Source organism: Zootoca vivipara, chromosome 12, assembly GCF_963506605.1.
Source record: "Zootoca vivipara chromosome 12, rZooViv1.1, whole genome shotgun sequence".
NCBI classification, from domain to species: Eukaryota; Metazoa; Chordata; class Lepidosauria; order Squamata; family Lacertidae; genus Zootoca; species Zootoca vivipara.
In genome coordinates this window covers 3,584,689-3,612,654 of record NC_083287.1, presented here as the reverse complement: position 1 = coordinate 3,612,654, position 27,966 = coordinate 3,584,689, and the positions used below count along the sequence as shown (strand labels likewise).

The 27,966-nt window shown below is 43.5% G+C and overlaps 1 protein-coding gene across 5 annotated transcripts; it reads left to right on the top strand.

The window, feature by feature from the left end:
• The first annotated feature begins 2 nt into the window (after window positions 1–2).
• On the top strand, window positions 3–27,966 carry BLVRA (biliverdin reductase A). Of its 5 annotated transcripts, XM_060280549.1 has the most exons (10): window positions 5–128; window positions 706–919; window positions 9,996–10,119; window positions 10,360–10,488; window positions 11,417–11,543; window positions 12,166–12,285; window positions 15,657–15,754; window positions 18,215–18,322; window positions 18,716–18,887; window positions 22,368–27,966. In XM_060280549.1, exons 5-10 carry the CDS (start codon window positions 11,425–11,427, stop codon window positions 22,639–22,641), a joined length of 891 nt encoding a protein of 296 aa, XP_060136532.1. In that variant the 5' UTR covers window positions 5–128; window positions 706–919; window positions 9,996–10,119; window positions 10,360–10,488; window positions 11,417–11,424; the 3' UTR covers window positions 22,642–27,966. The 5 variants fall into 5 exon arrangements, with proteins under 5 accessions (XP_034957285.1, XP_060136532.1, XP_060136534.1 ...); XM_060280551.1 differs by lacking the exon at window positions 9,996–10,119 and having other exon boundaries at window positions 747–919; XM_035101389.2 differs by lacking the exon at window positions 9,996–10,119.

Genomic DNA, 27,966 nt, shown 5'->3' with positions numbered 1-27,966 from the left:
GCACACACCCACACCCGGCGCCCTGAGCGAGCGAGCGAGGCCTCGGCCGTCCCCCGGAGCACAAGCGCAGCCGCTCAGCGCCGTGAGGCTTCGGAGGGAACCTGCCCGCGGCACGGGCTGTCCATAGGGTAACTTTGGCCAAGAATGAATTGGTTGTTTTGTTTTCGTTTCTATTTAGAAAAAAACAATCGGAAAGCGTATCATTGTAGGGCCGCTTTTAACGACAGGTGAGGTCAGGACGTTTTAATAGCTCACATAGAGAACTACTTAATTTTTATGCCAGCAGTCTTGTTTCAGGCAAGCAGTTTTGTACAGAAAATGTCGAAGGCGTGCTTTGCATAATCCACTAGACCACAGTGACTCTCATCTGTGTATGTATGTATATATATATATCTCACGCGCGTGTGTGTGTTTGCATTGTGCACGCTTTGCCTTTGCACAATCGGGGTGAAAAAAGCAGGAACGTTCAGGGGACGGAGCGTGTCAGAAGATGCACACCAAAGGTGAACTTGCGTTGCAAGGAATTGAACATTGCATTGCAGGAGTTGGGGAGCCGGCTTCAGTAGCGGGTTGCCTTCGCCAGCGATTCCCACGGAAGGCCCTGCCCCGTATTTAACACAGGACACCAATCAGCGCATGCTAGCCCTCAAATCTACTTACCGCTTCATGGTCACTTTCCGTCTTGCCTTTTTATTGATATGCCAGCCCGCCTCTAGCTTCAATCCGGTCCCTGAATTTCGCATTAGGGAGGAGGCGGCGCCTCGTGGCAGCAGCAGGAGGAGGGACGTTCCCAGGAGTTGTGCAAGCGGTTGTGAGCAGCGCAAGGAGGCCAAGCAGGTTTTGTGACTGCACCCCACACAGGAGCTGCTGGCAGTTTAGTTGTGTAAGCAGTATCTGCAGAAAGACAGAGGAGAGAAGGGTAAGCTAAAAACCACCCCTTCTTTCTCATGTGGAATGAATTTTAAGAAGGGGGGAAGAGGGAGGTAATGTTGCTTTGGGTCCATTGTTGGTGGGACTCTGTAATGCCCCACCCATTTGGATGGCCCTACATGGGTGATAATCCCTGTTAGCAAGTACCATATCCATATCATGTTGGATTTTTCGGCTGCTGGAGGTAGCTTTGGTTATTCTGAATGCTGGAAGGTTCAGGAAAGATAAAAGAGTGCTTCCACACACAGCGCACAGGCAAACTGCAGAACTCCCTCCTGCAAGAAGCAGGGATGGCCACCAACTTGGATGGCTTTAAAAAAAGGATGAGACAAATTCACAGAGGAGAGGAGGGCTATCAGCAGTTACTAGTGAGATGGCTCTGCTCTGCCTCCACTCCAGTTAGAGGCAGCAAGGCTTCCCAAAAAACGTTTCCAAGCACAATTCAAAGTGTTGGTGCTGACCTTTAAAGCCCTAAACAGCCTCAGCCCAGTATACCTGAAGGAGCGTCTCCACCCCCATCGTTCAGCCCAGACACTGAGATCTAGTGCCGAGGGCCTTCTGGCGGTTCCCTCGTTGCGAGAAGCCAAATTACAGGGAACCAGGCAGAGGGCCTTCTCAGTAGTGGCGCCCGCCCTGTGGAACGCCCTCCCATCGGAGGTCAAGGAGATAAACAACTACCTGACATTTAGAAAACACCTAAAGGCAGCCCTGTTTAGGGAAGTTTTTAGTCTGTGATATTTTAATGTATTTTGATGTGTGTTGGAAGCCGCCCAGAGTGGCGGGGGAGACCCGGCCAGATGGGTGGGGTATAAATAATAAATTATTATTATTATATTATATTCCCAAAAGCAATGGCTGGAAACCACCGGAGGGAAGAGATGAGCTTGTGCTCATGTTCTGCTCGCTGGTTTCCCACGGGGATCTGCTTGGCTACTCAGAACAAGATGTTGGACTAGAGGAGCCATTGGCCTGATCCAGCAGGCTCCTCTTCTGTTCTTATGTCCCATCCATACTTCCCTCAAAGTGCTTGCTGTTGTCTTTTCTTTTCTTTTCTTTTCTTTTGGCCCAAGTGGAATGTGAGAGGGCTTATTTGAGTATGCTGTCCTCATGTGTGTTTTAATCCAGCTCTTGAAATATGCCCTCTGAACAATTTAGAAAAGGACAAATACTTTAAGGACCCTGTAAGCCAAATTTTAAAAGGGCAACAAGCCCTTAAAGTGGGAGGGGGGAGAGGGGAAGCAATGTGCAATGTTTAAAAGAAGCACCACAAAGTAAATAGGGAGGGGGAGAAGTAAGGTAATTAAGGGACACAAAAATGGTGCAAAGTGTGTCACTTTAGATATTGAGGTGAGTAAACTTTGTAACTTTGACGTGCCATCTACAACTTGGTTTTAAGAGGAGTTGAGCTCTCAAAAATTCAGTTGCAGATGCTGAATTGTATCCTGTAGGTCAGGCATCCCCAACCTTCGGCCCTCCAGATGTTTTGGACTACAATTCCCATCATCCCTGACCACTGGTTCCTGTTAGCTAGGGATCATGGGAGTTGTAGGCCAAAACATCTGGAGGGCAACAAGTTGGGGGTGCCTGCTGTAGGTCATTTCAACCAAGTGTAAAATGGGGGTGACTTGAACTCCAATTGCGGTGTTTAATTTCTTCAAAATTCTGAGGTCCAGTAAGAAGTATTCTGCAGGTCTGAAAGGTTAGCTGCTGTTAAAGCAGTACTAAAAGTGTGGAACACAGTTGGAAGTAGATGCAGGTGTTTTTAATACAACAGATTTTCATGCTGAAAAGCCTTCCAGTGAAGAAATACAGGAATTAATAAAGGTGAGCTATATCCTACCCTCTGCATCCAAGCTGTGAATGCCATTGCTTCTATAGATAAAACAGCATTCACACACACACCACACATGAAAGCGAGGTGTAAGCTGGCTTGGGGGAACCTGTGGGTTTGCAAGAGAACAGTAAATTGTTAGGGGCAGACAAAAACCTAAAGAGCCCCACTAAGAACTGAACAAGCAGAGGTACCCTGCCATGGAATGCTGATTGACAGTGTGGGTGTGGAACCAGGTGTAGGAATGGGATGGAGAAGCAGCATTGCATGCCAAGGCACCCAAGGCACCAAGTTCCCAGGAGAACAACAGGTTCAAATAGGCCACAACTTTATTGGTTACAGATGTGAGCAATTTGGCTTAGGCATTGGGGTGAAGCCAGGCTATATATTGACTCCTGCCCATCTGCAGGGAGGCCACTGAAGGGTAAACCACCAATAAGGAGTGATTAAATAGGGGGTCCATAGGGGCTGTGACATGACCCTAGTCCACGTCCAGACTTCGGACAGGATTCACTCCCTGGATCCCTTTAACAAGATACCCTTACTGAAGAGGGGCAGGCGAAGGCAACAACCTCCCCTTCAACCAAACAAAGGTTTACCCAATGCCTAAACTCACGAGAGTTGTGACAATTGCTACTAGGTAGGCAAAAGCCAAATGGCCGGTGCCAATTTGCCAAGTGGAAAAAATTCCTACCCAGCCTCAACGACATGGCGACAGACAGTTGTCCATAGCAAGGTCATATCAGAGCAAAGCATGAAAAGAGGGTGAGTGGGTTGGGTGATCCGATGAAAGGGTGAGAAAGGGGGCCAGCTAGCCGTGCCACGATTAAATTGCCTGTGGCCACACCTACCCTGCCAGCTGAATGGCTGGGACTGTCCTGCAGCAATGATGACGCAGCTGGTGTGATGTAGGAGAGAGGCGGCGTCCCTCTGCCCGTTTGGCTGAGACCCGGCTGTCTGGCTGCAACGCCTCCCACTGGGTAAAAGGTGAACGGATGCCCACACTTTGCTGCAGGTCTCACTTACCTTTGTATAAAAATGAGTCCCCAAGACTGTAATATGATCCAGAAACAGACTCCAGGATGGGTCTGACTTGATTCTCAGAGGCTTGAGTTGTGAGATCTTTGCCTTCTCTCAATCATGAGAAGGATTGTCATTTATTTGTTTGAGGGGAAATAAAACAGCTGCACTTGGTTGAAATTGTAATGTTGGGATCAAAACCTGCCCTCTATTCTTTACTCTGTGTGATCCAGCTCCCATTTACAGGGTCCTGTGGGAATTGTCGTATGTTCATGTCAACGTGAAGGGTGTAAAAAGATGCACTGATCCCCCGTCAGGGGTTCCTGCAATACGCAAGCTTTCCTACCCTGTGTACATATAAGCTAGGTGCCAAATGGCTCCTTTTGCCATTGGGGAGCAAGACAGCTCTTAAGTCTTGTTTTGCAAATGATTCACAGGCTGTAATTGAGTCTCAGTTAAACATTTGGCTAGTCCAGATGACAACTTTGAGCTAGGTTAACAGCTTTGAGAACTTAAAGAAGAAAAGTCACTTGATCTAGGGATAATCTACATATATATTGGCCTATTCCAACCTCTTTTTCTTAATGGTGACGGCTTCTGCTCAGGCTGCGCTGAAAAAACATGTTTTGTTCCTGAAATTCATTTTGATTATGCAGATAAAATGTAACTGATAGAATTTTACAAGATGTTGTATGAGTGTGTGAAAACAGTCCTGATCCAATGATCTCCAGGCATGAACCTCCATGTGGTGGAGACGTCAGGTACCATCCTGGCGCCCAGGCATGTTCACTTGGACACACGTGTTTGATATCCAGGTGCAAAATGCTCCTGGTACCTGTCTAATTTCACACACTGCTTGGATTGCCATGTTTTCGTTTATAAGGATACAAGGAGAAGGGCTTGAAAAGATCTTTGGACTTCAGTCAGCCCAGCTAATATTGGGCTATAGAAGGCATGACTTGGTATAAAGCAGATTCATCTATTTATTTCCCTTCCCCTACATGTGTCAGGAATCCCAGTGTGTTTGTCAGCAAGGAAACGAGGCACTCTTATGGCCCTTCTGGCATTATGTTTGCACACCTGTTTTCTGACACTGGTCTTGGTATTTCTATTAGTAAAAGTAATGTGAGAACCAACACTCAGCGAGACTGCAGTTGCAGCATGGGTCAAAGTGACTCATGCTGCAACCTAACACCAAATAGTTTTTGGCCATCCTTTCCAAACAGCTCCCATGAACACATTCTTAAATTCATGGCAATAGTTGCTATGTTTTTCAGCTTTGACACGAACTGCAGGACAGTCAAATTTTACCTGTATTCCAGTGTACAAGATTGTGGCTTAAGCCTGGTATTTTTGGTTGTGGGGTTGAATTCTGAAGACCCTTAGATGGCAGAAGGTGGGGCTGGGAATATATAAGTTAGAGAAAATGTCATTTGAGGGTCCATAGCTGAGGTATGATTTACAGGAGTAGAGCAGAACTCTGCCCGAGAGCCTCTAAATATGGACAATACTGCTATAGATGGACAGTCAGATTAATCCAGGACAAGGCAGTTGTATTCGTTCATATAAAAGCATGCCCAGGGTTCCTTATATACTACGTGTCTCTGCTAGGATCTGTGGCTCATAGTGGCATTGCATATAAATTGTATTTTGTGTGTGCCAGGTCTTTTTTTCAGCCAGAACACTCCTGAACTTAGTTCTGGAGCGGCATGTTTTTTCCAGTGCTTTTTAAGGTAGTCGATGCGGCACACTCCATTAAAAAAAAAAGCTCAACACTAGTGTGTGGCCTGCCAAGCATTTAAAAACAAACTCACTCTTGATCTTTTAATTCCAAGCATCCTAGCCTTCATGGATGTTTATGAAGAAACAGTTGCATTACTGTGATCTGTCCCTTGAAGGCAAATCATTCTAATACTTCAGAAAGGGATTTAAACATTCGGTGTATTGTAATTATTTCACAGTTGTTATCTGAACAGTTGGAGTTGGCAACGTGAAGACTTTCAATCATATCGACTTCAAGTACAGCCCGTCCTGGAATCTTTTTAAATGACTCACAAGGGATAGCAGACAAGGACTCACCTTTTGTTGTGCTGAAGATCATGTTCCAAAGATTGTCCCCTATGAGGTCATAGTCACATTGTGGTCACATAGTCCATAGTTGAGGGGAAAATGTTTTTTTGTCACTAATGTAAGACGCCTCACCGATAAAATTAAGTGCATCTGATTTGTTCCTAGCATATTTTTTTGTCAGATCACTAAATGAGAAAGCAAAACTATCAGTACCATAAAGGGTAAGTAGCCTATTCCCTATTTGGGGGGGAGAGGTCTTCAACTGAGCTTTAGAAGAAGAAAAATAGAGAAGTTTTGTGTCATCTTGCATGTCCTGCTTCTGGTTTCCCCCCCCTCACATGTAAAATGCCATTAAAAAAATGTTGCTAGAGAATGAAACTGGGGGAAGTTAAATTTAAAACAATTTAGAACAGATTAACTATTTATGGAAAGTAGATTAACATTTTCATAGAATTACCTAGCTAGCAACCGTGATAGACCAAAATGGACAAGCAATGAAAAATTCAGATTGGTACAGAATTCAGCATCCTGGGGGGTCAGTTTAGGCATTCAGCTGAATGAGGTGGTAAAGCTTTGCTAAACCCTACCACTTTAGGGGGCAGGTGGTGAAAATAGTATGTTTGAATGTTCCTGGATCTCCCTACACATAGAAAACAAGCATGTCAGGCAGAAGGGTTCCGTGTAACCACCCTCATCCCATGGGAAGCATGTATTCTAGGGAGCTCTTTGCCCCTTCCTGTTTAAAACACTAGACTTAAAGAGGTTCAACAGCTGGAAAATGAGGGGCTATGGGTTAACTGAAAAATGGATTTGGGGCAGGCAGGATCTGGGTTGGTAATGAATTAAGGGATGATCTAGGTAGGATTTTTATTTGAAGAAATGAATTAATGTAAGATAATTTATTTAGAGGTGATTGGGCATAATTAAAGGAATGAGAAGTTACTCAGAACTAGGGGATAGTTTAGCAAAATAAGAGTGTGTTTTTGGTATAATCACCCCACCCCCACATTTCCCCTGCCCCAGGGGTGGTGGAAAATATTCCTTCATCTTCCTACTCAGTTGCAGCTTCAAGTTTTCAGACTGGAAAAAGACTGAAGTTACTTCTTGAACATTCAGCTTGCTGCAGCAGACTGCAACCGATCTCCAGTTTAGACCTGTGTTATCTTTGTTGGCAACTCAGTGGTGGAAACGCCCATAAAGCTCCCATAGATCACTCTCACAAAAGAATTGTCTTTTGGTAGAATGAATGGCCACCATGGGAAGGTAAACGGCGTTTCTGTGTGCTGCTCTGGTTCGCCAGAAGAGGCTTAGTCATGCTGGCCACATGACCCAGAAGCTATACGCCGGCTCCCTCAGCCAATAAAGCGAGATGAGTGCTGCAACCCCAGAGTCATTTGCGACTGGACCTAACAGTCAGGGGTCCCTTTACCTTTACCTGTATAGTGTTACTTCAGCCTTGTAAATACATCTGCAGAAGGTACTAGCCCACAGATGCTTCCAAAAGGCACTGATGATCTAAACATTTTAACAAGCAAGAGGCCAGTGTTTGGAAATCTTTGAAGTAGTTTTCACTTACTAAAAGCGAACAGTTAAATAGATGTTTTCAAAGCTGAACTTCTCAAGGGGATGAGTTCTTGTAAAAGCCCTGGTTACATATGCCAACTTTGTTCCTGGAAATATTATCTGGCTTATCTACCTACAGATAAGTTTTCTGCTTGTTTTTTTTTTTTTACATAGGAATAATGCATCTCCCCACTCTTGTTCTGAAGTAATACAACCCCAGATAGGTTACTGCAGTAATATCCTGTTTGCCAAATGTTCTGGTGGGCTTAGTTATTCAGCCCTCTGGTTACGCTTTTGCAGAGTATTGTGTGTTGGGAAAGGGTGCTAAGGCTGTCCATACTTTGAAGAATTATGCAAAGGAGAAAATGTTGGCTACTGCTATTTTTATTGATTTTAAGTTTACTTTATCTTTTGCACTGGTCTTCTTCCAAGGTACTTATGACAGCATCCATGGCTGTACACACTCCGCAGTGTAATCCTGTGACGTAGGTTAGGCTGAGAGAGTGGGCTTGGTCCCAGGTCACCCAGTGAGCTTGAGGTCTGTCTTTGAACCCAAGTTCCCCAGCTCCTGTCTTCTCCCAAATACATGGCAAGATTGCACCTGCCAACATTTCCTTCTCTTTGCTCCTAAGAAAGAGGCCCTGACCTCCATTGCATCTGGTCACCCAGAGTATGAACACGGGTCAGGGACAGGGAATCTGTGGCCACCCAGATGTTGATGGTTTCCAGGTCCCGTCATCTGCAACTGAAGAGGCCAGTACTCGGGGATTATGGAAGTTGTAGTTCAGCAACACCTTGAGGGCCACAGATTCCCCACTCATAGGTGAACAGGATGGAATGGGGAGGAAAACACAGCGGTTGATGGCCAAGACCACATCCTGTAGAATTCTATCAGTTATATTTTATTTGCACAGTCGGAATGAATATCAGGAACCAAAATGCTTTTTCTGTGCAGCCTGAGCAGAAGCCGTGAACAATGTTATACTTATTGTTGTAGCTTGTCTTCGTTTACCCTACCCCACTGCCCTGCTCACAGTCGTGAAGAATATTCTTATGTTATGAATGGTCTGTGTCATCACCATTAAGAAAAAGAGAAAGGAATTGGCCAGTGGCCTGTCCCTGGATCAAGTGACTTCTCTTCTTTAAGTTCTCAGAGTTATTATCCCAGCTCAACTATCCAGATATTTAACTTTGTGCATGCATTTTTAATTTAATGTTACAATGGTGTTGTAGGGGATGCTGACTCGCCCCCCAGCGCTGGATTCAACTGCTGCTCCTGTTGGCTTCTACACTTTGGAATGGGGGGGAGGAGCCATTTTGTCAAAACAGCTTCTTGGGCTGGCCTGCATAGGAGGGAGGGCTGGAATTTGAGTCCATTTCCAACTCAGAGATAGTTTTCAGGAAGTTTCTTTATCTATACAGAGCCTGCATGAATAGACCTGTGGTTGGAGGTATTGGAGTGGGGGAGAGAAGAGAAAGGGCAAGAGACAGTGGTCTTTGTGTTGTGTGAGAGACCCTGACCCTTCATATACATCAAAAGCAAGTTCCATTGGTTTCAGTGGGGCTTAATTAGGGGTTGTTTCCAACAGCATTTCTTCCTCGATGCATTAATGAATTTTCACAGCATCTCCTCACCACCAGCACCTCAGGATGAAAAGTAACTGCTCCACCCAGTATCCTGTCTCCAAAATGACCTGTGTAATATAAACACAGCTAGGTGCCATTGAGAAATAGAAATGTTTGTTCCCTCATCAGCCTGGGGCCTAGATATTTAAAAACGTGGTGTCTTTGTTTTGTTTTGTTTTTCATTACAGGGAAGGACAGTAACAGTGTTATAATGTCTGTTCTTGTGTTTTATATAAGCCAAGGAGTGAGAAGCTTTTGCCTAAATGGCTATTTGAGATTGCAAGGGTTCCCTCTGGTGGCTGATGCACTACATAGTGCATTTTGGATTAAGATGTAGAACATTTGCTATCCTAGCCTCCAGGAATCCAGGCAAGGATTGCTCACTAATTTTTATTTTTATTTATTTTATTTTTTTGGAAAGGGGAAGGGTTGTTCTGGCAAGACACCCTCAATGTTCCACTTTAACCTGGAATAGGGAAGAACTCATCTTGCTTTCTCTGACCTTGGGGTGCTCAGTGCAAAAAAATGATACTGGCCACCACCCCAAGAACACTGCCTGCCCCCAAAGGCACTGTATTCTGTGCACTGTTGAAGTGCCCAATCTGATTCTTGCAAAAAGTAGTAGCCTAGACTCTCTCCAAAATGTCTTGTGTTATTGGTTGGAATAAAAACAAATAGCAATTTACCAGAGGATCAGAATTCAAGAGTTTAAAAGAAAAAGTGGGGGAGGGTTTTTTGTTGGTGTGAAAAAGCTATTTTTTAAAAAAAAAGGGGGAGAGGAAATTGGGCATCCCCCCCCAGAAGACGGCAACATATCTAGTTTCAATTTGATCCAGGAATGCTTCTTCACTACTCCTCTTTGACTGCTGTTCCTGACAGATAACTTGCTGTTGGTCTCACCCTCATGCTTATCTTGAGCAGTCAAAAGTGCATATGCCTTATCTCTGTTATACAGAAAAGGTGGAAAGAAGTAGTGAATTATTTGTGAAGCTGAGGCATCGTCCTAATTGCTGCAACCTGCATCCTCTCGTGTTCTTTTTGTGCAGACCCAGGTGAAGGACTTTACTCCCCCTCCCCAGGTATGTGCCCAGTTCCATCCCTGACTTGTGCTTCTGGCTGCTTGCCCTCCTAGCTGCCCTCTCTCTTCCTGCCATTTGCTGCTGGGTCGATTGAACAGCTGGAATGTTACAGAGGGCAAATGCAGGCGATGATTACAGGAATTGAAACTCTTCATGTTGTGTGAGCAGCTGCCCATCGCACAGCTGTTTTCATTGCACCTTTGCGCCTGATGTACCCAAAGCATTCTTCTGTCTTGGCAGAACGATCCAGGCAACAAGAAGACAAACGGAGTAAGTGAAGACCACAGAGAGCCATTGATCCATGTCTGCTTGAGGAGGCAACTGGCAAATTAAACTGAAAAGAAGCTGTCTTATTTGTTGCCCTTACAAGTAAGTTGTTGGAAAGGGAAGGCTTCGTAAATTATAAGGGGAAATGTACTTTGTAGGCCTTTCTAATGGAACAGGATTAAGAGTCTGTGAGAAACATATTAAAAGTCTAAGCGGGGCTGGCCCATCCATGAGGCAAAGTGAGGCAACCGTCTCGAGTGGCAGGATCCACAGGGGAAGCAGATCCAAGGAATGCATTGCCCATGCCTCCTCCACAGAAGCCTTGCTGGTCTCTTTCCCATCCCTAGGGAAGAAATGGTGGGGGAAGCCCTATGGGTCTACATCTGCCCAGCATGATCCAGAGTGGACCTCTTCCTTCCCCCATGACAATCTTTGATTCCCAGTTCAGCCATTGAGTTAGGTTGATTCAATCCCCCCCCCCTTGTTCCTGATGCAGATCTTCACTCACCTCTTCTTACCTGGTGGGGGGGCACCATTTTGTGGTGTCAAAATGTCTTGGGCCAGCCTCTAATCTAAGAGAACATATTGGACACAATCCTGCTATAATCAAAACATTTAACTGAGGAAACAGTGCTAAACACCCTTACTAGAAAGCAAGCCTCTGGCCAGTGGTATGTCTTTTGGCCTCCCAGGGCAGCTGCCAGTTGGAGCAGAAGGATCGTCCTGGCAGTGAGAGGCAAAGCAGCAATCTCTGCAGCTTCCCCTTCTCTGGCCAACGTTTATGTATCTGATGTTTAAAGTTTAATAAAATTATTATTATTATTATTATTATTATTATTATTATTATTATATTTATTTATTATTATTATTAATTAATGCATCACTTACACAAGAGCCTCTTTAAACAATTAGACCATCTGTATAGGAAATGCTAGCTGCAATTCTGTGATAGCGTAAAGGATGATGGGGAGAGAAACAAGCTTATAGTAACCTTTATTCTTCTTCCCCCATCCCTCCCTCTTTCACGAAGGATTTACCATGTTTGGGACTGTGGTCATTGGGATTGGGATTGCAGGATCTGTGCGGATCAGGGACTTGCTGAATCCTTTGCCTTCCAGTCCTGCTGAGCATCTCAGACTGTTGGGCTTTGTGTCTAGGTGAGAGGCTTCATTATGTGGCTTAAATAAATTTTTTGAATGAGACTAATTTATACCTTGTAAAAACAATTATGCTTGATGGCACCTTGAAGCTAACTTTTGATAAGCCTTTTATTTTATTTTTTCATAAAATGGGCATGATGTCTCATAGGTAATAACTTGCTTCTTCAAATGCTGAGTAGGAACTTAATATTGTAATGAGGCTGGATCCCAAGATTTAGAGTGCTGTACATCTCAAGTTGTCACCCACTGAGGCTCTTCTCAATATTCCCTTTTTGTCAGAGGTGAAAAGGAGTGAAAACTGGAGAGAATGCCTTTTTGGTTGTGGTGCCCCATTTAGGGAGACTTACCTGGCTCCAACACTGTTTTCTTTCAGGCACCAGATGAAAACATCTTTTTAAATTTCTGGCATTTTAAAATAATCCCCACGGAACTGGATTATCTACCATCTGTTTTTATTATGCATTTTTTAATTGTTGTGACATTTTAATTGAGTAAAAAGCTCCAAAAGCAATTTTGGGAGATAAATAAGCTCTTGTTGCTTCCTTCTGCACTTTTGTGCCACATAAGTGCTGTTCATGGTAGGTATGTTCTCATTCATTTTTGTTTCTGCTAAAACTAGGAGACCTCTAGGTGATGTTCAAAAAGTCAAGCAGATAAGTCTACAAGAAGCTGTGGACAGCAAGGAGGTCGCTGCTGCCATCGTCTGTACAGATAACCAGAACCACAGCGAGACTGTCAGGTATTGCCTCCCCAATTCTCTAGTTTAGAATGTTAGAATGTCAGTTCTCTGTCATTCCAGAGAGTATGTTGATCAGGACAAAAGTGGTAAGGACCTAACAGAAGCAGAAGACATCAAGAAGAGGTGGCAAGAATACACAGAGGAATTATACCAGAAAGATATGGAGGTCTCGTACACCTCAGGTAGTGTGGTTGCTGACCTTGAGCCAGACATCTTGGAGAGTGAAGTCAAATGGGCCTTAGAAAGCACTGCTAAAAACAAGGCCAGTGGAAGTGATGATATTCCAGCTGAACTATTTAAAATTTTAAAAGATGATGCTGTTAAGGTGCTACACCCAATATGCCAGCAAGTTTGGAAAACTCAGCAATGGCCAGAGGATTGGAGAAGATCAGTCTACATCCCAATTCCAAAGAAGGGCAGTGCCAAAGAATGCTCCAACTACCGCACAATTGTGCTCATTTCACACGCTAGCAAGGTTATGCTTAAAATTCTACAAGGCAGGCTTAGGCAGTATGTGGACCGAGAACTCCCAGAAGTGCAAGCTAGATTTCGAAGGGGCAGAGGAACCAGAGACCAAATAGCAAACATGCGCTGGATTATGGAGAAAGCTAGAGAGTTCCAGAAAAACGTCTACTTCTGCTTCATTGACTATGCAAAAGCCTTTGACTGTGTCGACCACAGCAAACTATGGCAAGTTCTTAAAGAAATGGGAGTGCCTGATCACCTCATCTGTCTCCTGAGAAATCTCTATGTGGGACAAGAAGCTACAGTTAGAACTGGATATGGAACAACTGGTTGGTTCAAAATTGGGAAAGGAGTACGACAAGGTTGTATATTGTCTCCCTGCTTATTTAACTTATATGCAGAATTCATCATGCGAAAGGCTGGACTAGATGAATCCCAAGCCGGAATTAAGATTGCCGGAAGAAATATCAACAACCACAGATATGCAGATGACACAACCTTGATGGCAGAAAGTGAGGAGGAATTAAAGAACCTTTTAATGAGGGTGAAAGAGGAGAGCGCAAAATATGGTCTGAAGCTCAACATCAAAAAAACCAAGATCATGGCCACTGGTCCCATCACCTCCTGGCAAATAGAAGGGGAAGATATGGAGGCAGTGAGAGATTTTACTTTCTTGGGCTCCTTGATCACTGCAGATGGTGACAGCAGTCACGAAATTAAAAGACGCCTGCTTCTTGGGAGAAAAGCAATGACAAACCTAGACAGCATCTTAAAAAGCAGAGACATCACCTTGCCTACAAAGGTCCGTATAGTTAAAGCTATGGTTTTCCCAGTAGTGATGTATGGAAGTGAGAGCTGGACCATAAAGAAGGCTGATCGCCGAAGAATTGATGCTTTTGAATTATGGTGCTGGAGGAGACTCTTGAGAGTCCCATGGACTGCAAGAAGATCAAACCTATCCATTCTGAAGGAAATCAGCCCTGAGTGCTCACTGGAAGGACAGATTGTGAAGCTGAGGCTCCAATACTTTGGCCACCTCATGAGAAGAAAAGAATCCTTGGAAAAGACCTTGATGTTGGGAAAGATTGAGGGCACTAGGAGAAGGGGACGACAGAGGACAAGATGGTTGGACAGTGTTCTCGAAGCTACAAACATGAGTTTGACCAAACTGTGGGAGGCAGTGGAAGACAGGAGTGCCTGGCGTGCTCTGGTCCATAGGGTCACGAAGAGTCGGACACGACTAAACAACAATGTTGATCAGAATGACTTTCAGCAAAACTCTCACTTTACAATTGCTATTTAGGCATTAATCCTTCTCATCAGTTGATGATGGTTCATGCAAGTTTAAACAGTACATTTTCTTACCTTCCAAAAACGTTTGTGGGATAGGAACATAGGAAACAGCCTTATACCAGGTTAGACCATTGGCCTATCAAGCTCAGCATTGTCCACACTGACCGGCAGTGGCTCTTCAGAATTTCAGACAGAAAACATCAAAAAGTACTTTATGGTGGTAAGAGCCATTTGACAGTGGAATGGATTCCCTCCTTCATTGGAGGTTTTTAGGTAGAGGTTGGATGGCCATCTTGCCAGGGATGCTTTAGTTAAGGTTCCTGCATTGCAGGGAGTTACTCTAGGTGACTCTTGGGAACCCTTCCAACTCTACAATTCTATGATTCTCTTCCCAGCTCTTCCTGGAGACGTCAGGGATTGAACTTGGGAACTTCTGCATGCAAAGCAGGTGCTCTAGCACTGCTCTATGGCTTCCTCCTGAGCCTTGGCTCATAGAATCATAGAATCATAGAGTTGGAAGAGACCACAGGGGTCATCCAGTCTAACCCCCTGCCAAGCAGGAAACACCATCAAAGCATTCTTGACATATGGCTGTCAAGCCTCTGCTTAAAGACCTCCAAAGAAGGAGACTCCACCACACTTCTTGGCAGCAAATTCCACTGTTGAACAGCTCTTACTGTCAGGAAGTTCTTCCTACTGTTTAGGTGGAATCTTCTTTCCTGCTCTTTCCTGGTCACCTCTTAATGTGTGTATTTCATCTAGAAAGGCAACAATATAAATGTGCAGTTTATGTGAAGTGCTTGTATGGACGCTAGAATATAAAACGTGTGGTGGAAATTGCCCTTAGTGCCTAGAAATGCTTCTGATGTCTATGAAAGCTTGCTTCAAACTGTAAACTAGTTTGACTTTGGCTGCAACTGTAATTGCTGCACCAAAAGAACAATGAGAATTGTAGTTTGCAAGGCTGCTGGGCAGGGTGGATTTGATTTAAATCACGATTTAAATCAATAATCAGTAAGACTTGATTTAAATAATTTTTTTACAGAAAGACTCATTCTTGCTAGTATAATCTTAATATTTACAACTAGATGAAGGTTTTATTTTGGGAATAATAAATTTTCAGAGTAGTTTTTACAGTTATATTAAAAAATTGATTTGGTTATACAGTCATACCTTGGTTTAAGTCTGCTGCGGTTTGAGTACTTTCGGTTTAAGTACTCCGCGGACCCTTAATAACAATTTAAACAATTTATTTAACTAAAACAATAACTTGATAGCACATGTACCCATGTTTGGTAACTGATGTGTTTAAACAGTTTTTAAAAAACAACTTCAACTGAGTTTTAGCACACATGAAAAACTTAGAACAAATCCTTATTTCCTGATTATTAGCCTTTGGACTATAATGTAACTTAAATAGAAAACTATCTTTAGAAAGATTTTTCCTCCAAAAGCATTTTATTTAAAATTTTTGGTTTTTTTTATTTTTTAAATCATTTATTTTTATCCACCCTGCTGCTGGGAATAATTTGGAAAACACCTAGGAAAGGTGTTCTGAGCTTCTGAAAGTGCAAGATGCATGAAGTGTAACACATATCATTTTCTCCTGTAAGGATGTTCCTGGAGGCTGGGAAACATGTCCTTGTCGAGTACCCTTTGGCGCTGTCTGCAAAGGAAGCACGTGAGCTGTGGGAGTTGGCAGAGCAGAAAGGTATTATGCAAAGTCAACCGCGTGTGGCAACATGGCTCTGCTCCTTTGCAATTTAAAGTGTGTGTCGCAGGGCAGCACAGTTGCAAAGGTGTCCTGTCCTGTATGGATAGTTATGCAGAAAGAAGAGCCAATGTAGGTCATTCAGAACTGGTGGTATATGGTCCCAGCAGCCACTCCCAGTCACCAGTCTGGCAGCTGCATTCTGGATTAGATGTGCTTTCTGAGTCACCTTCAAAGGTAGTCCAAGCAGTAGTCCAAGCATGAGATAACCAGCACATGTATCACTCTGGTGAGACTCTGTGCAGGCAGGGAGGGTCTCATTCTGCGTACCAGATGGAGCTGGTAGACAGCTGCTCTGGACACAGAATTGACCTGTGTCTCCATGGACAGCTGTGAGTCCAAAATGACTTCCAGGCTGTGCACCTGGTCCTTCAGGGGCACAGTTACTGCATTCAGGACGACGGAGTACCTCACACCTGCCCACCACCCCCTGTTCCCCAGAAACAGGACTTCTGTCTTGTCGGGATTCAACCTAAATCTGTTAGCTGCCATCCATCCTTCAACTGCCTTCAAGACCTTCACTGCCTTCACTGGTTCCAATTTAAATGAGAAGTAGAGCGGAATATCATCCACATACTGGTGAACACCCAGCCCAAATCCCCTGATGACCACTCCCTCCGGCTTCATATAGATGTTGGCAAACTTTGTCTACCACCTAGCCTGTCCTGACCACCCCCTCAGAAAAAAACTAACCTTCTGCAACAGAGGATGCTATCCCATTGCAGTAAGTAGTGGGTGTGGCAACCACCTCGTACTTCATATAAGGCTGCAAAATGTCTTAGGTTGCCCTTGATTTCACCTTTCCTAGAAAATAAAAGCAGGGGGAAATTCCTTAGCTAACCAATGGAGTTCATTCTCTTTTGTTACTGATTTTTATTATTTATTAAATTTGTATACAACCCTTCATCTGAAGATCATAGGATGGTTTACAACATAAGAATAAAAAATGAGAACACAAAATACATAACAAAAATGAAAAAAATGAGAACAAACCACAAGCACATTTTAAAAGCCATAGATTGTTTAATCATCCAAAGGCCTGGTTATAGAGAAAGTGCCAGGTGAGCCTCCCTGGGAATAGCATTCCACAAATGGGAGCCACCACAGAAAAGGCCCATTCTCATGTTGCCAACCTCCAGACCTCTCATGGATGAGGCATGTGAAGAAGGGCCTCAGGATCCTGGGTGGTTTATATGGGGAGAGGCATCCTTAAGCTATTGTGGTCCTGAACCATTTAAGGCTTTATAGGTCAAAACCAGCACTTTGAATTGGGCCCAGAAAGTGATTGGCGACCAATGCAGTCAGGCCAGGATTGGTGATAAATGCTCAAACTGTCTTGCCCCGGTGAGCAACCTGGCCACCAGATTCTGCACCAGCTAAGTTTCCAATTCTTCTTCAGAGGCAGCCCCATGCATAATGTTGCAGTATTCTCACCTAGAGGTTACCAGTGCATAGACAACAGTAGTTAGGCTATCGCTGTCCAAATAGGGGTGCACTTGGGCCACCAGCCGAAGCTGATGGAAAACACTCAGTGCCACTGAGCCTCAAGTGACAGCAAAGGATCCAGAAGTACCCCCAAGCTGTGTGCCCACTCCTTCAGAGGGAGTGTGCCCCAGCCATCTGATCTAGGGAACCGCCCACTAACAGTGCCTCAGTCTCATCTAGATTGAGCTTCAGTTTATTGACTCTCCAGCACGTCCACTGCCTCACCTGAAAATGTAAAGAAGAAATAGAGCTGTTTAACAGTAGCAGTCTTTCACCCACACTAATCTCAGTGCAAATAAGATCCCACTCTTTTAAAAGGTGAAAAAGCAGGTGTAGCAATACAGATAGCGCAGTGTGGAAGCACATTGTATTTTGGAGCAAGTCTGCACAACGTCTGACCCACCAACCATCTAAATTGTGTTCACCTGCCGGGACTCAAAAACAGGGATGTTTTGCAGCACCTGATGGGGTACAGTAAAGGGCTGATAAGCTGTTTGGCACAGTGTCACAAGGTGCCCAGGCCTGCTCTGTACCTTCAGGGAAGGTAATTTCATTCTCATGTATATATACACCCCACATTTTTACCTGATGGGGGAAATAGTTGCTTAATTGTTTTTTCTATGTTTTTAGCCATTTTTATTTTTATCCATAGGATGCCTTGAGTCCTGCTAAGGAAAAAGGCAGAGTATGTATGTTTGTATGTACAAACAAACAAATAGTGCAGTAGCGTAGGGTTCCCAGCTAAATTACTCAAGGGGAGATTTTATGACTTTACTAGCTCTGTGGTAAGAAGGTGCTCAAGGCGCAAAGCTTCTCTCACACTCTTGTAGAAGACTGGGCACTGCCAACCATGCATTTGAACCTGATGCCATTCCCAATTGTTGATCATTAAATCTTCATTTGTCTCAATGGCAGGCAAAATCCTCCACGTGGAACATATTGAACTCCTGACTGAGGAGTACAAGCAGCTGAAGAAAGAGGTGGCGGGGAAGGAGCTTGTGAAGGGAACCTTGCACTTCACAGGTCAGTTGTTGGAGACGGTCTCATTTAATGCAGTCTGACCTGCTTTGCAGCAGCTGGTGCTTCAGACGTCATCTACCCACTCATTTCTGGAATAAATAAACGTGGACCAGGCCTAGATTCTTGACCAGTTTAACCAAAGATTCTAGGCCTACCTCTTTGCTGGCTGCACTGGTTTTTCTGTTTACAAGTATTATTTATTGTAAGAGGGCATTAAAACTGTGGTTCTTTCCACACACCCAGCTGCAGTTTGGACAAGCGCAGTCCATTCTACTGTCTGTTGTACCAGATCTTTGAAATTATTCTGTCTGTTTGATAGTATAGAAAGTCCATCCCTAGGTAGAATAGTTCTTTTTTCCAGCCATGTGTCCAAAGTCCTCTTTCTCATTTCTAAAGGTGGTGCATTGGATGAAGAACGCTCAGGGTTCCCAGCTTTTAGTGGAATTGCTCGTCTGACTTGGCTAGTTGATCTTTTTGGGGACCTCACTGTTGTATCTGCCACGAGGGAAGAGCAGAAAGAGAGAAATTACTCCAGAATGACTGCACAGTTTCAGACTGCAAAAAAGAGGTTGGTATAATGGAACTCTAGAAAATGTTGATTAACCACAATAATATTTCTCCTGCTGGCTTACTAGGGTCACATGTGGCACTGTGTGTGCTAACATCCCTCAGCCAAAATAATCTTGGCTTAGGCAATCTAAATTTTGCACCAAGAAAAGGATGAGGTAGGAGCAAATTAGCTGTGAGCATCTCTGTGAGGAGCTCGTATGCTTGGGTATACAGTATACTTAATTTGGCTTTGTGCGATGTCCAAACCAGACCAATATCTGTTTAGTTTACAAACCACCTTTGCATATGCTCAATGTAGTGTACAAGAAAACCAAACCATAATATTAAAATGAACAGCACAAACCGTCCACAATGCCTTAATATATTTAACACAATAAACAGCTTACACCAGGCATCCCCAAACTTCGGCCCTCCAGATGTTTTGGCCTACAACTCCCATGATCCCTAGCTAACAGGGCCAGTGGTCAGGGAAGATGGGAACTGTAGTCCAAAACATCTGGAGGGCCGAAGTTTGGGGATGCCTGGCTTACAGTTTCAATCTATAATACTGCCCTATTCTCAATAATTTTTTTCCTCTGCATCTGTGACATAGGGCATGACCACAATTAGACAAACATTTGCTGAAAATCATGAAATGGTTTTGTTTTGATACCCTGAATGTAATTGATATTTTCACAACTGGAATCAATTATTGTAATTGCTCCTACAAGTCAAATTTGTTGTTGTCTTCCTACTTTTCTAGGTAGCATGTGGCCTGGTTTGTTACCTGCGCCTTTGTTCTACTAGGCTTATCACATGTTGTGTGCACCTCTGCCATGTATATCCCAGTAGCTTTTGTCTTTGGTGTAGACATTCGTCTAAGATTAATCTGCTGGGAATGGTAGCATTGCACAACAGTCTAACTAGGTTGGCTAGCATCATATCCTAGCTCCACTGGCAAAAAAAACCTCCCATGGAGCTGGAGCCAAGGGCTCTCTCCAAAAAGGTCACTTAAACTGCCCGTGGCTAAGCAGCAGCTTGGTTCTTTATCAAATAGCATAGGTGGAGTTTGTAACTCTGAGCAGACAGTGTTTAACTTCTGAAAAAGAGGAGGACTGATTCCGGTCCACTTGAAGATGATCATCTTCTTCTTCTTTGGCGATCACTCGTAGCCGAGTAAGATTGTCTTCTATAAACACGGCTTTGGCTATCTCCTCTGCCACCTCCCAGATGTATATGAGCTGGCTGTGCTGAGGAGGACTCTGAATAGTGCTAGACTTCGAGTCCTTTTTCTATCCGTATGTAGAGGCTGTCCTGGGCCAGGGCTGTAAGCATCCCCCACCCCCATTCTGTCTGAAAGAAAAACAAAGGGGAAGTGACAAAAGGCATTCTCTCTCCAAAGAGGTAACAAGGAGTGCCTGCACACTTGTTTTCTGCAAATGACCAAACAGATGGTGCTGCTGACTGGTTGAAAAGCCGCCACTGCTGAGGGTTTGGATAGCTGTTTACACAGAGCCGTCAGTATTAAATCTTGTTATTTGTTCTGTCATCTATTATAGAAAAGTGGAACCTGCAACAAAATGTTGCAGTTTATCCTCACCTCCTTGTAGGAGTGCTCCTGTTCAGGATTCCTGCCAGCCATGTCCTCCTAAAGAGTTCATACAAAACATTTCAGCACCACACATTTCCCTTTTTTTTCTTTTCCAGCTAACAGTCAATATTGTTTGAGCACATTCATTTTTTAGTAGACATGTTTGTATGTGTTTAATGTTTGTTCTCTTGTAGTTTTGCACGACATGAGATTTCCCTAAGCATGCTAATACCTTCCTCTTAGTGGCCCCATTTGGCCTACAATCCTGTTGCCACTTGCTACCTGAGATCATTATTAGGAGTGGTAGGTAACCTGTGGAGCCCAGCCAGGATTTAACCAGCAAACATAACATCTGGGGGGAATTTTGGAAAAATGTCCAGGATTTTGAGGTTGATTACCTAAAAAAAGTTCAACAACTTTGAATTTCATTTTCTAAAAAATGCTCAACAACTTTTGTGTCCTGAATTTTACTTCTAGAAATATGGGGAATGAAACTTCTCAGGTTGAGGATTGGGAAGGCTACTAGGTAAAATGAGGTGTATGACAAGAGACAAGAGGCAGCTGTGAACTGCTGGCAAGTGATAAAGCAAGAAGGCTGGGGAACATTGACTAGAGAGCCAAGGCTTGTTAGATCTGGGCTTGAGAATCTGCCAAGGCAGTTATGCCAGGTGTGTCTTCTGTTGATGTTGCAACATTGTGATCCTGCAACCCAAAGGGGACAAGAAGGGCCAGAAAGGCAGAGGGGAGAGGTAGGGGTTAATTTTGTGGATTGAGTTGGAAAGCTGCAGCCTTTAGTAAAATGCAGTAATTTGGTAACTTTTCACAGCAGATAAAGAACACCAGCAGGTGGTGCTAAGAAGTGGCAGCAAGTGTTCATTTTTAAAAACAAACTGTCCAGTAGCACCTTATAGACCAACTATGTTTGTTCTGGTATAGGCTTTCGTGTGCATGCACACTTCTTCAGTTCAGTTTGCCATTTTCTCTATATGCTTTAAGAAGCTGCAAGTTATTTTTCAATGTATGTCTTCATAATTTGCACCTGCAGCCAGCTTGCTTAGGATGGGTAAACTCCCTGTATTGTCTTTTCAAGCCTTTTAGCAGTGGGCTGCTCTGCATAGTGTTCCAGGTCTGTTCCCTTACTGGGCCAGTTTCCCAGTGACGCAGTTCCATTGACAAGGGTGGATTGGCACTAGCTGAATGTCTGGCCCCCTCTCATTCATCTCTGAGTTGGTTTTAAATGTGGGCTGGATTGGGACAGAATCAGTAAGGTTGTCTTTGCTGGAATAGAGGAATAGAGCTGTGAATTAGGCAGAACTACTCTTGATGTCCTTCTGGGTTCCTAGAGTGGGGAAAATGGGGTCAGCAATGCAACCTGAGTCTTAACACAAGCTTTTTGTGATCTCTAAAATGTTATTAATGAGGAAGGTGAGAGTGGCTTCTTAAAAACCTGCTTGAACTTTATGTAGCCATTTTACTGCATTTTTAGTATATAAAAACAATTAAAACAACAACTCCTCCCTATATGAGCACTTTGTGGCCTTTGCCACCGGAAAGAGTTCCCCAAGTGTTAAACTAAGATTTGAGCATTTCTGATGTTTTATTACAAGTGTCAACATAGCATTATAATATGCCAGCAAAGCAAAATGTATTTCTCATACCATTACAAGCAATAATTATTTTGGATTTGCTTACAGAAAACCTGTGACCCAGTTGCCCACTTGCAGATGGTGACCCACAGCTTGGGAGGCGCTGTGCTAGAGAATAGTACCTACGTACTTAATATTGGGGGGGGGGCACTTTCTGACGTCTGCGACACACTTTTGGCTTATTATGATGTCTTCATTTGCAGCAAGCCTTTTATAGATGGTTGACTTGGTTTTTCTTCCTTGTCTGTGTCCTTTAACCCAGACCCCTGACTTGGATTGAAGAAAGGGCACCAGGGATGAAGCGGGACAAGGCCATCAACTTCTGCTTCACAAGCGGGTGCTTGGAGAGTCTTCCCGAGGCCCCCCGTTCACAAGTTGGCATCTTCATGCAAGACCTGATCCTCTTTGCCAAAAAGCTTTTGGGCCAGACATCCCAAGAGGAAGTAGTGGCTGAAAAGAGGCGGATTCTGCTGTGTCTCGACCTTGCCGAAGAGATTCAAAGGCTCTGTGAGCGGCCAGTGAACATCTACTCTTGAAACTGCTTGGGACTCGGGGCTGGGCTGCTTAGAACTGCTGCTGCTGCCGCCGCTGCTGCTGCTGCTGCTGCTGCTCCAGAAATTGTTCTTTCTACCATTCCCTTCTAACTTGCCAGACTCTCCATTGTGACCAGTAAGACTTTTCTAACAATTTCGGGCCAGTCCAGGTTTCCCATGTACTTTACAGGTTTGGTTTAACCTGGCAAAATGAATAGTGTACCACTTTTGGCTTGCCTTAGTGAAGGAGTTGGCAAAATGTAGCCTTCCAGCCCTTCAGACCTTCTTTTCTTTCCCCAGGACATACCTTCTCCCTGGCCATATTCCTTCACCCCAGACCACACTCCTCACCAGCCTGGCTTTGTACCCTCCATGAGTGCTTTTGCCTGGGTAGAATGTGCTCTTGAAGTCTGGTAATACTTGCTTTGCTTGGGTGGAAGACAAGAGGTATAGGCACATGTGTCGCCTACTGTTCAGAGGTAAAATACATGCATTCGTTTCCTCTACTTTACCTTTGGCCCTGCCCACAACTGCCATGGGTTGTGCAGAAGGGATGCAGCCCTCGGGCTGAAAAGGTCCCCCACCCAAGCCTTAGTGTGTGGCATCTTTCCATTCAAAAGCCAGTGAACAAATATCTGGGTGCATTGCTTCTGCTGGAGATGCAACGGCAGGAGTGTGTGCCATCTCAGCGAATTACCTTCTGGTAGAAGAAACTTGGGAGTACTACACCCAAACTGCCTCTCAGCTGCTTTGCTAAATGGATCTGGTGCTAGTTTGTCCCTGCTCCTGCCCTATTGCTTTGCGTCTGATGAGGGCCATTCCAATGTTATAATGCCTGAAGCAAAAACCAACTAACCCAATGGCATCCACTCTTCATTGATTATTATGGGGTACAGTTGCTGGGAAACTCTACTGTGCAATAGCCTTACTGTACCCTGTTGTTTCTAACTTAAGGGAAAGTCTACCTAAATTGTTGTACGTGTGACCCTTAAAAGTACTTTTACTGAAAATTCTGTTGCTGGACTATCATTAGCTCCTCTCTTCACTCATAGAAATGGTCTAGAGGTGTACAGCGAGTGACATGAAAAATTGGGGAGGACCATAGATCTCAGCTGCAACAAATTCTGTAATCTTGAAACTATGTTTTGGAGATAACAGAAATTTCCCTATATGCTGCCGAGCTTACAGTGTTTTGTTCATGCTAGCAGACAATTCTTTTTTAATGGCCAAAATTCTATAAACTGCCAGTTAGTGTAAGCTTTATAGAGCCAAAATTATTATTATTTATTTATTTTCTATACCGCCTTATATCTGAAGGTCTCAGGGCGGTTCACATAAAATGAAAGCCATTGGCCTGAATCAAAGGGAGTTGGGAATTTTCACAATATAGAAATGTTTTCCGACTCTCCTGCCCCTCCCAGGGAAGCGAAGAAAGTCAGTTGTTGCCTCGGGAAATTGGTATCACTTACATGGGAAAGTGTAGTGCATTTGAGTTGGATCCAGAGTGAGGCTGGAAATCCTATGCCCAGTTACCAGGGAGTAAACCCCATTGAATTCAGTAGGATTTGAAGAAAACATGTATAGGATTACACTGTTAGTTCAACATGAGTGGCATTTAAATAAGCGGAACAAGTTCATAATGACTTAACGCTTATTGATTTCTGTTGGAAGAAATTTCAGTTAACTCACTCTGGATCCAGCCCCTTGTTTTTTGAAAAAATACTGCAGTTTTTACAAACAAAGGGCCTTTTTATTTTAATTTTTAAGACTGATTTTTTTTAAAGAGAGAGAGAAAAGTCACTCACATTCTGTGATCTTCAGAGATAGCACCTAAAAGCTACTCATTTAGCAGCAGAGATAGCACCTAAAAGCTACTCATTTAGCATATGCATGTTTACTCAGAAGTAAGTCACATTTATCTGGGTGTTAAACCCATTGATTTATGGAGGGCTTATTTCTGTAGACATACATAGGATTGCATTGGAAGCAATGCCAGATAAGAGTTAAGTGGAATGTTGTTGCTTGCAGTTATCTTTGTCCAGTTTAACTATATTTTATTGCTGATACAAATGGAACTGAAGGAGGCAAATTGTTGGTCGTTGTATGCCTTTAATGGCTGCCTCAGTTTTTTGTTTTCAGAAACGCCTCTGTTTCCTTGGAACCCTTTATGTGATGCACTGAAATGCCTTGATGCATGCCTCAGAAACATGATTTTGTTGATACATTGTGCTATAAAGTATGCTGGTGATTATTATATGTGCTGCCTTGACTTTAATAAAGACATCTGAGCTCCATTTACTCTTTCATCATTCTGTTTTCCTTCCTTCATTTCTGCTCCCTGCAATCTGGTCATCTGGTGCGTCTTGCTTTAAAGCTGCTCATGCTCTCTAAATTGCTGGACAATTTTCCTATATGCTTGACGGAGAACCCCACTAACTTAAATCATAGTCCTATGTACCTTGCAATAGTAAACATGGTGTATGTACTGTACCTTTCCCAAGTACCTGTGTGACTGAAAATACAGGTGTTAATCCTGTTTAGAGAGAATCTGCATGTTTCATAAGGGTCCCGAGATTTATACAGTTTTACAGGCCAAAACCAGCATCCTGAATTGGCTTGGAAACAAACTGATGCCTCTTGCTTTTCAGGACAGATAGAATAATAGAATCATAGAGTTGGAAGAGACCACAAGGGCCATCCAGTCCAACACCCTGCCAAGCAGGAAACACCATCAAAGCATTCTTGACATATGGCTGTCAAGCCTCTGCTTAAAGACCTCCAAAGAAGGAGACTCCACCACACTCCTTGGCAGCAAATTCCACTGTTAAATAGCTCTTACTGTCAGGAAGTTCTTCCTAATGTTTAGGTGGAATCTTCTTTCTTGTAGCTTGAATCCGTGTCCACTTCTCTGGAGCAGCAGAAAACAACCTTTCTCCCACTTCCGTTTGGATTGCCGTAGAATATGGCTGAAAATACCATCTCTACAGTTCCCACGGGGTAATTTACGGGGCTGTAAATGGGAGTATGCAGCCTCCCGAAATCTTCCCGGGGGGGGGGTGTACGGGAAGATGCAGTCTCATCCGCAGATGCCCACCACCAGCTTCAACTTCGGAAGGAAGGAAGGGCTGGGTGCACTGGATGGAAAGCTCCCATGGGAGCCTGGATCTCCCAGGATGCCGACTCTGAGCAAAAACAGGCTCCATGACAAGAGAAAGATTGGATATAAGTTGTGGACATGCTTCAGACAAGGAAAGAAGATTTATTCTGCAAAGCTCAGCCACTGAGAAAACAAAAGATAACAGAGGAATGTACCCAGGAGCAAGAAATGGTATGTGACGGAGCTGAAGGGGGGAGCGAGAACTTTATAATTCTGCTTTACTGTGCTTTACAATTCACCTAACCAAACTCCCACCTGAAACAACATTTATAAAGAAAGTGAGGTTGAAAAGTAGGAAATTTATTGAATTAACATGGTTTCTTAAATATATAAACTGTGTGAATTGAAAATATAAATAATCAAAGTATGCTTGGATTCACTTGGAATGTGGTTAAAGATTCCTTAAAACATGGACATCAAAGAGAAGCAATCTCATTAGCGGCTGGAAACTTGTCAGGAAACTTCTGAGTTACGACGCAATTATAATTTAGGTTCCGCCATATTGGAGATAAAGCCGGCTACGATATTAGTCAAAGGGGGAGAGAGCCATAAATAAGACATTAGATGTGTGTTTATAGTTCTGACTTGGCAAAATCTCCCCTGAAAAGGCTATATTGAGTAGCGATCTTGAGCAATCTGGAGAAAACATCACAGAGGCTTAAAGATTTGATTTATGGGGACTGCTCAAAGATGGTAGCTACTGGCTGTGAGAAGGATCTTTGGATTTCTGGACGGACTTTGCAAGATACCAGCGTGCGAAGAGGCAGTGCTAATTTACAGAGGAATCATAAGCATAAATTCACACAGAAAAATTTACGGTTAAGTCAAACTTGCTTGCTCGAATAACTCAGGGGCTTGAAAGAAGATATAAGGATTTTAATAGATTATTGGATAAGATCTGGACTATATTGATGACTTATTTTTCAGAAACCCATGCTGACTTTTTGTGATCACAGCGTTCCTTTCTAGGTGCTCACAGACTGTTTGCTTAATGATCTGCTCTAGAATCTTTCCTGGTATTGATGTCAGGCTGACTGGGCGGTAATTGTTTGGGTCCTCTCTTTTCCCCTTTTTGAAAATAGGGATAACATTTGCCCTCCTCCAGTCTGCTGGGACTTTGCCTATACTCCAGGAATTCTCAAAGATTATTGCCAGTGGTTCTGAAATCACCTCTGCCAGTTCTTTTAATACTCTTGGATGTAGTTCATCTGGCCCTGGAGACTTGAATACATCTAAACTAGCCAAGTATTCTTGTACTACCTCCTTACTTATTCTGGGCTGTGTTTCCCCTGCTGAATCATCTGCTCCATATTCTTCAGGTCGGGCATTGTTTTATTTTTTGGAGAAGACTGAGGCAAACAAGGCAGATGAGTGTGTATAAATGGTAGGTTACCTACAATTTTTGTCTTTTGTCCTGTTTTCCACTGGCTTGTCTCCCCTAGAAGGGAATGTTCCTCAGTCCATCCCATTCTCTATGCCTTAATTAATATATAGGATTCTTCCCTTACTTGGTAGTTTGTTTATGTAACTACCAAGTAAAGCCTGCCTTTCAGGAATCAAATTGTGGACTGAAATGTGAGTAAACTTTTACACAGAAAGACTTTTGTGTCTTTATTCTTTTAAGAGGGATTAAAGGGGACACCAGGAACGAAGAGATTCAAACGAATCTGCAAACTAGCTTCCAGCTATATTGAGGGGAATCTGCTCTGCTACATCACTTACTAGCGTGAATGAAGGAAGGATATGGTAGTATTTATTCAATATATCCTTTCCTACTATCCTTAATTAAGTCTAATTGAGGAGATAATTCCCCCGTCTTCACTTTCCTCAACAATTCATTCTTCTTATGTGCTTTAACTTACATTTGTATATCAAATGTTGTTCTGTGTACTTTGATATGAACTGTAATAAGCTGCAGCTTTAAAAAATGGTAATCCTCTCAAGATGGCCTCCCACTAGCAGAACTGGTCCAATTGGATTCATCATCTGATCTAATTGGTCTCTGTCAGGCCGGCCAGCCCCCCCTTGTCCCTGAATTACCTATTTATTACAGAGAAAATGGCATTGCGCTTTCCTTTTGGTGTCTTTCTAGAGTCCATCAGCTTTGACCTGAAGGATTACCCACACTCTCAAGAGGGTGCTGGAGGAGACTCTTGAGAGTCCCATGGACT

What these genes read in the sequence shown, in the direction of transcription:
- BLVRA (XM_035101394.2), top strand. Translation starts at nt 11,425, where the DNA reads ATGTTTGGGACTGTGGTCATTGGGATTGGGATTGCAGGATCTGTGCGG. An exon ending in AACCACAGCGAGACTGTCAG is followed by an intron (nt 12,286 to 15,656) that starts GTATTGCCTCCC and finishes TTCTCCTGTAAG; the next exon opens with GATGTTCCTGGAGGCTGGGA. An exon ending in GGGAACCTTGCACTTCACAG is followed by an intron (nt 18,323 to 18,715) that starts GTCAGTTGTTGG and finishes TCATTTCTAAAG; the next exon opens with GTGGTGCATTGGATGAAGAA.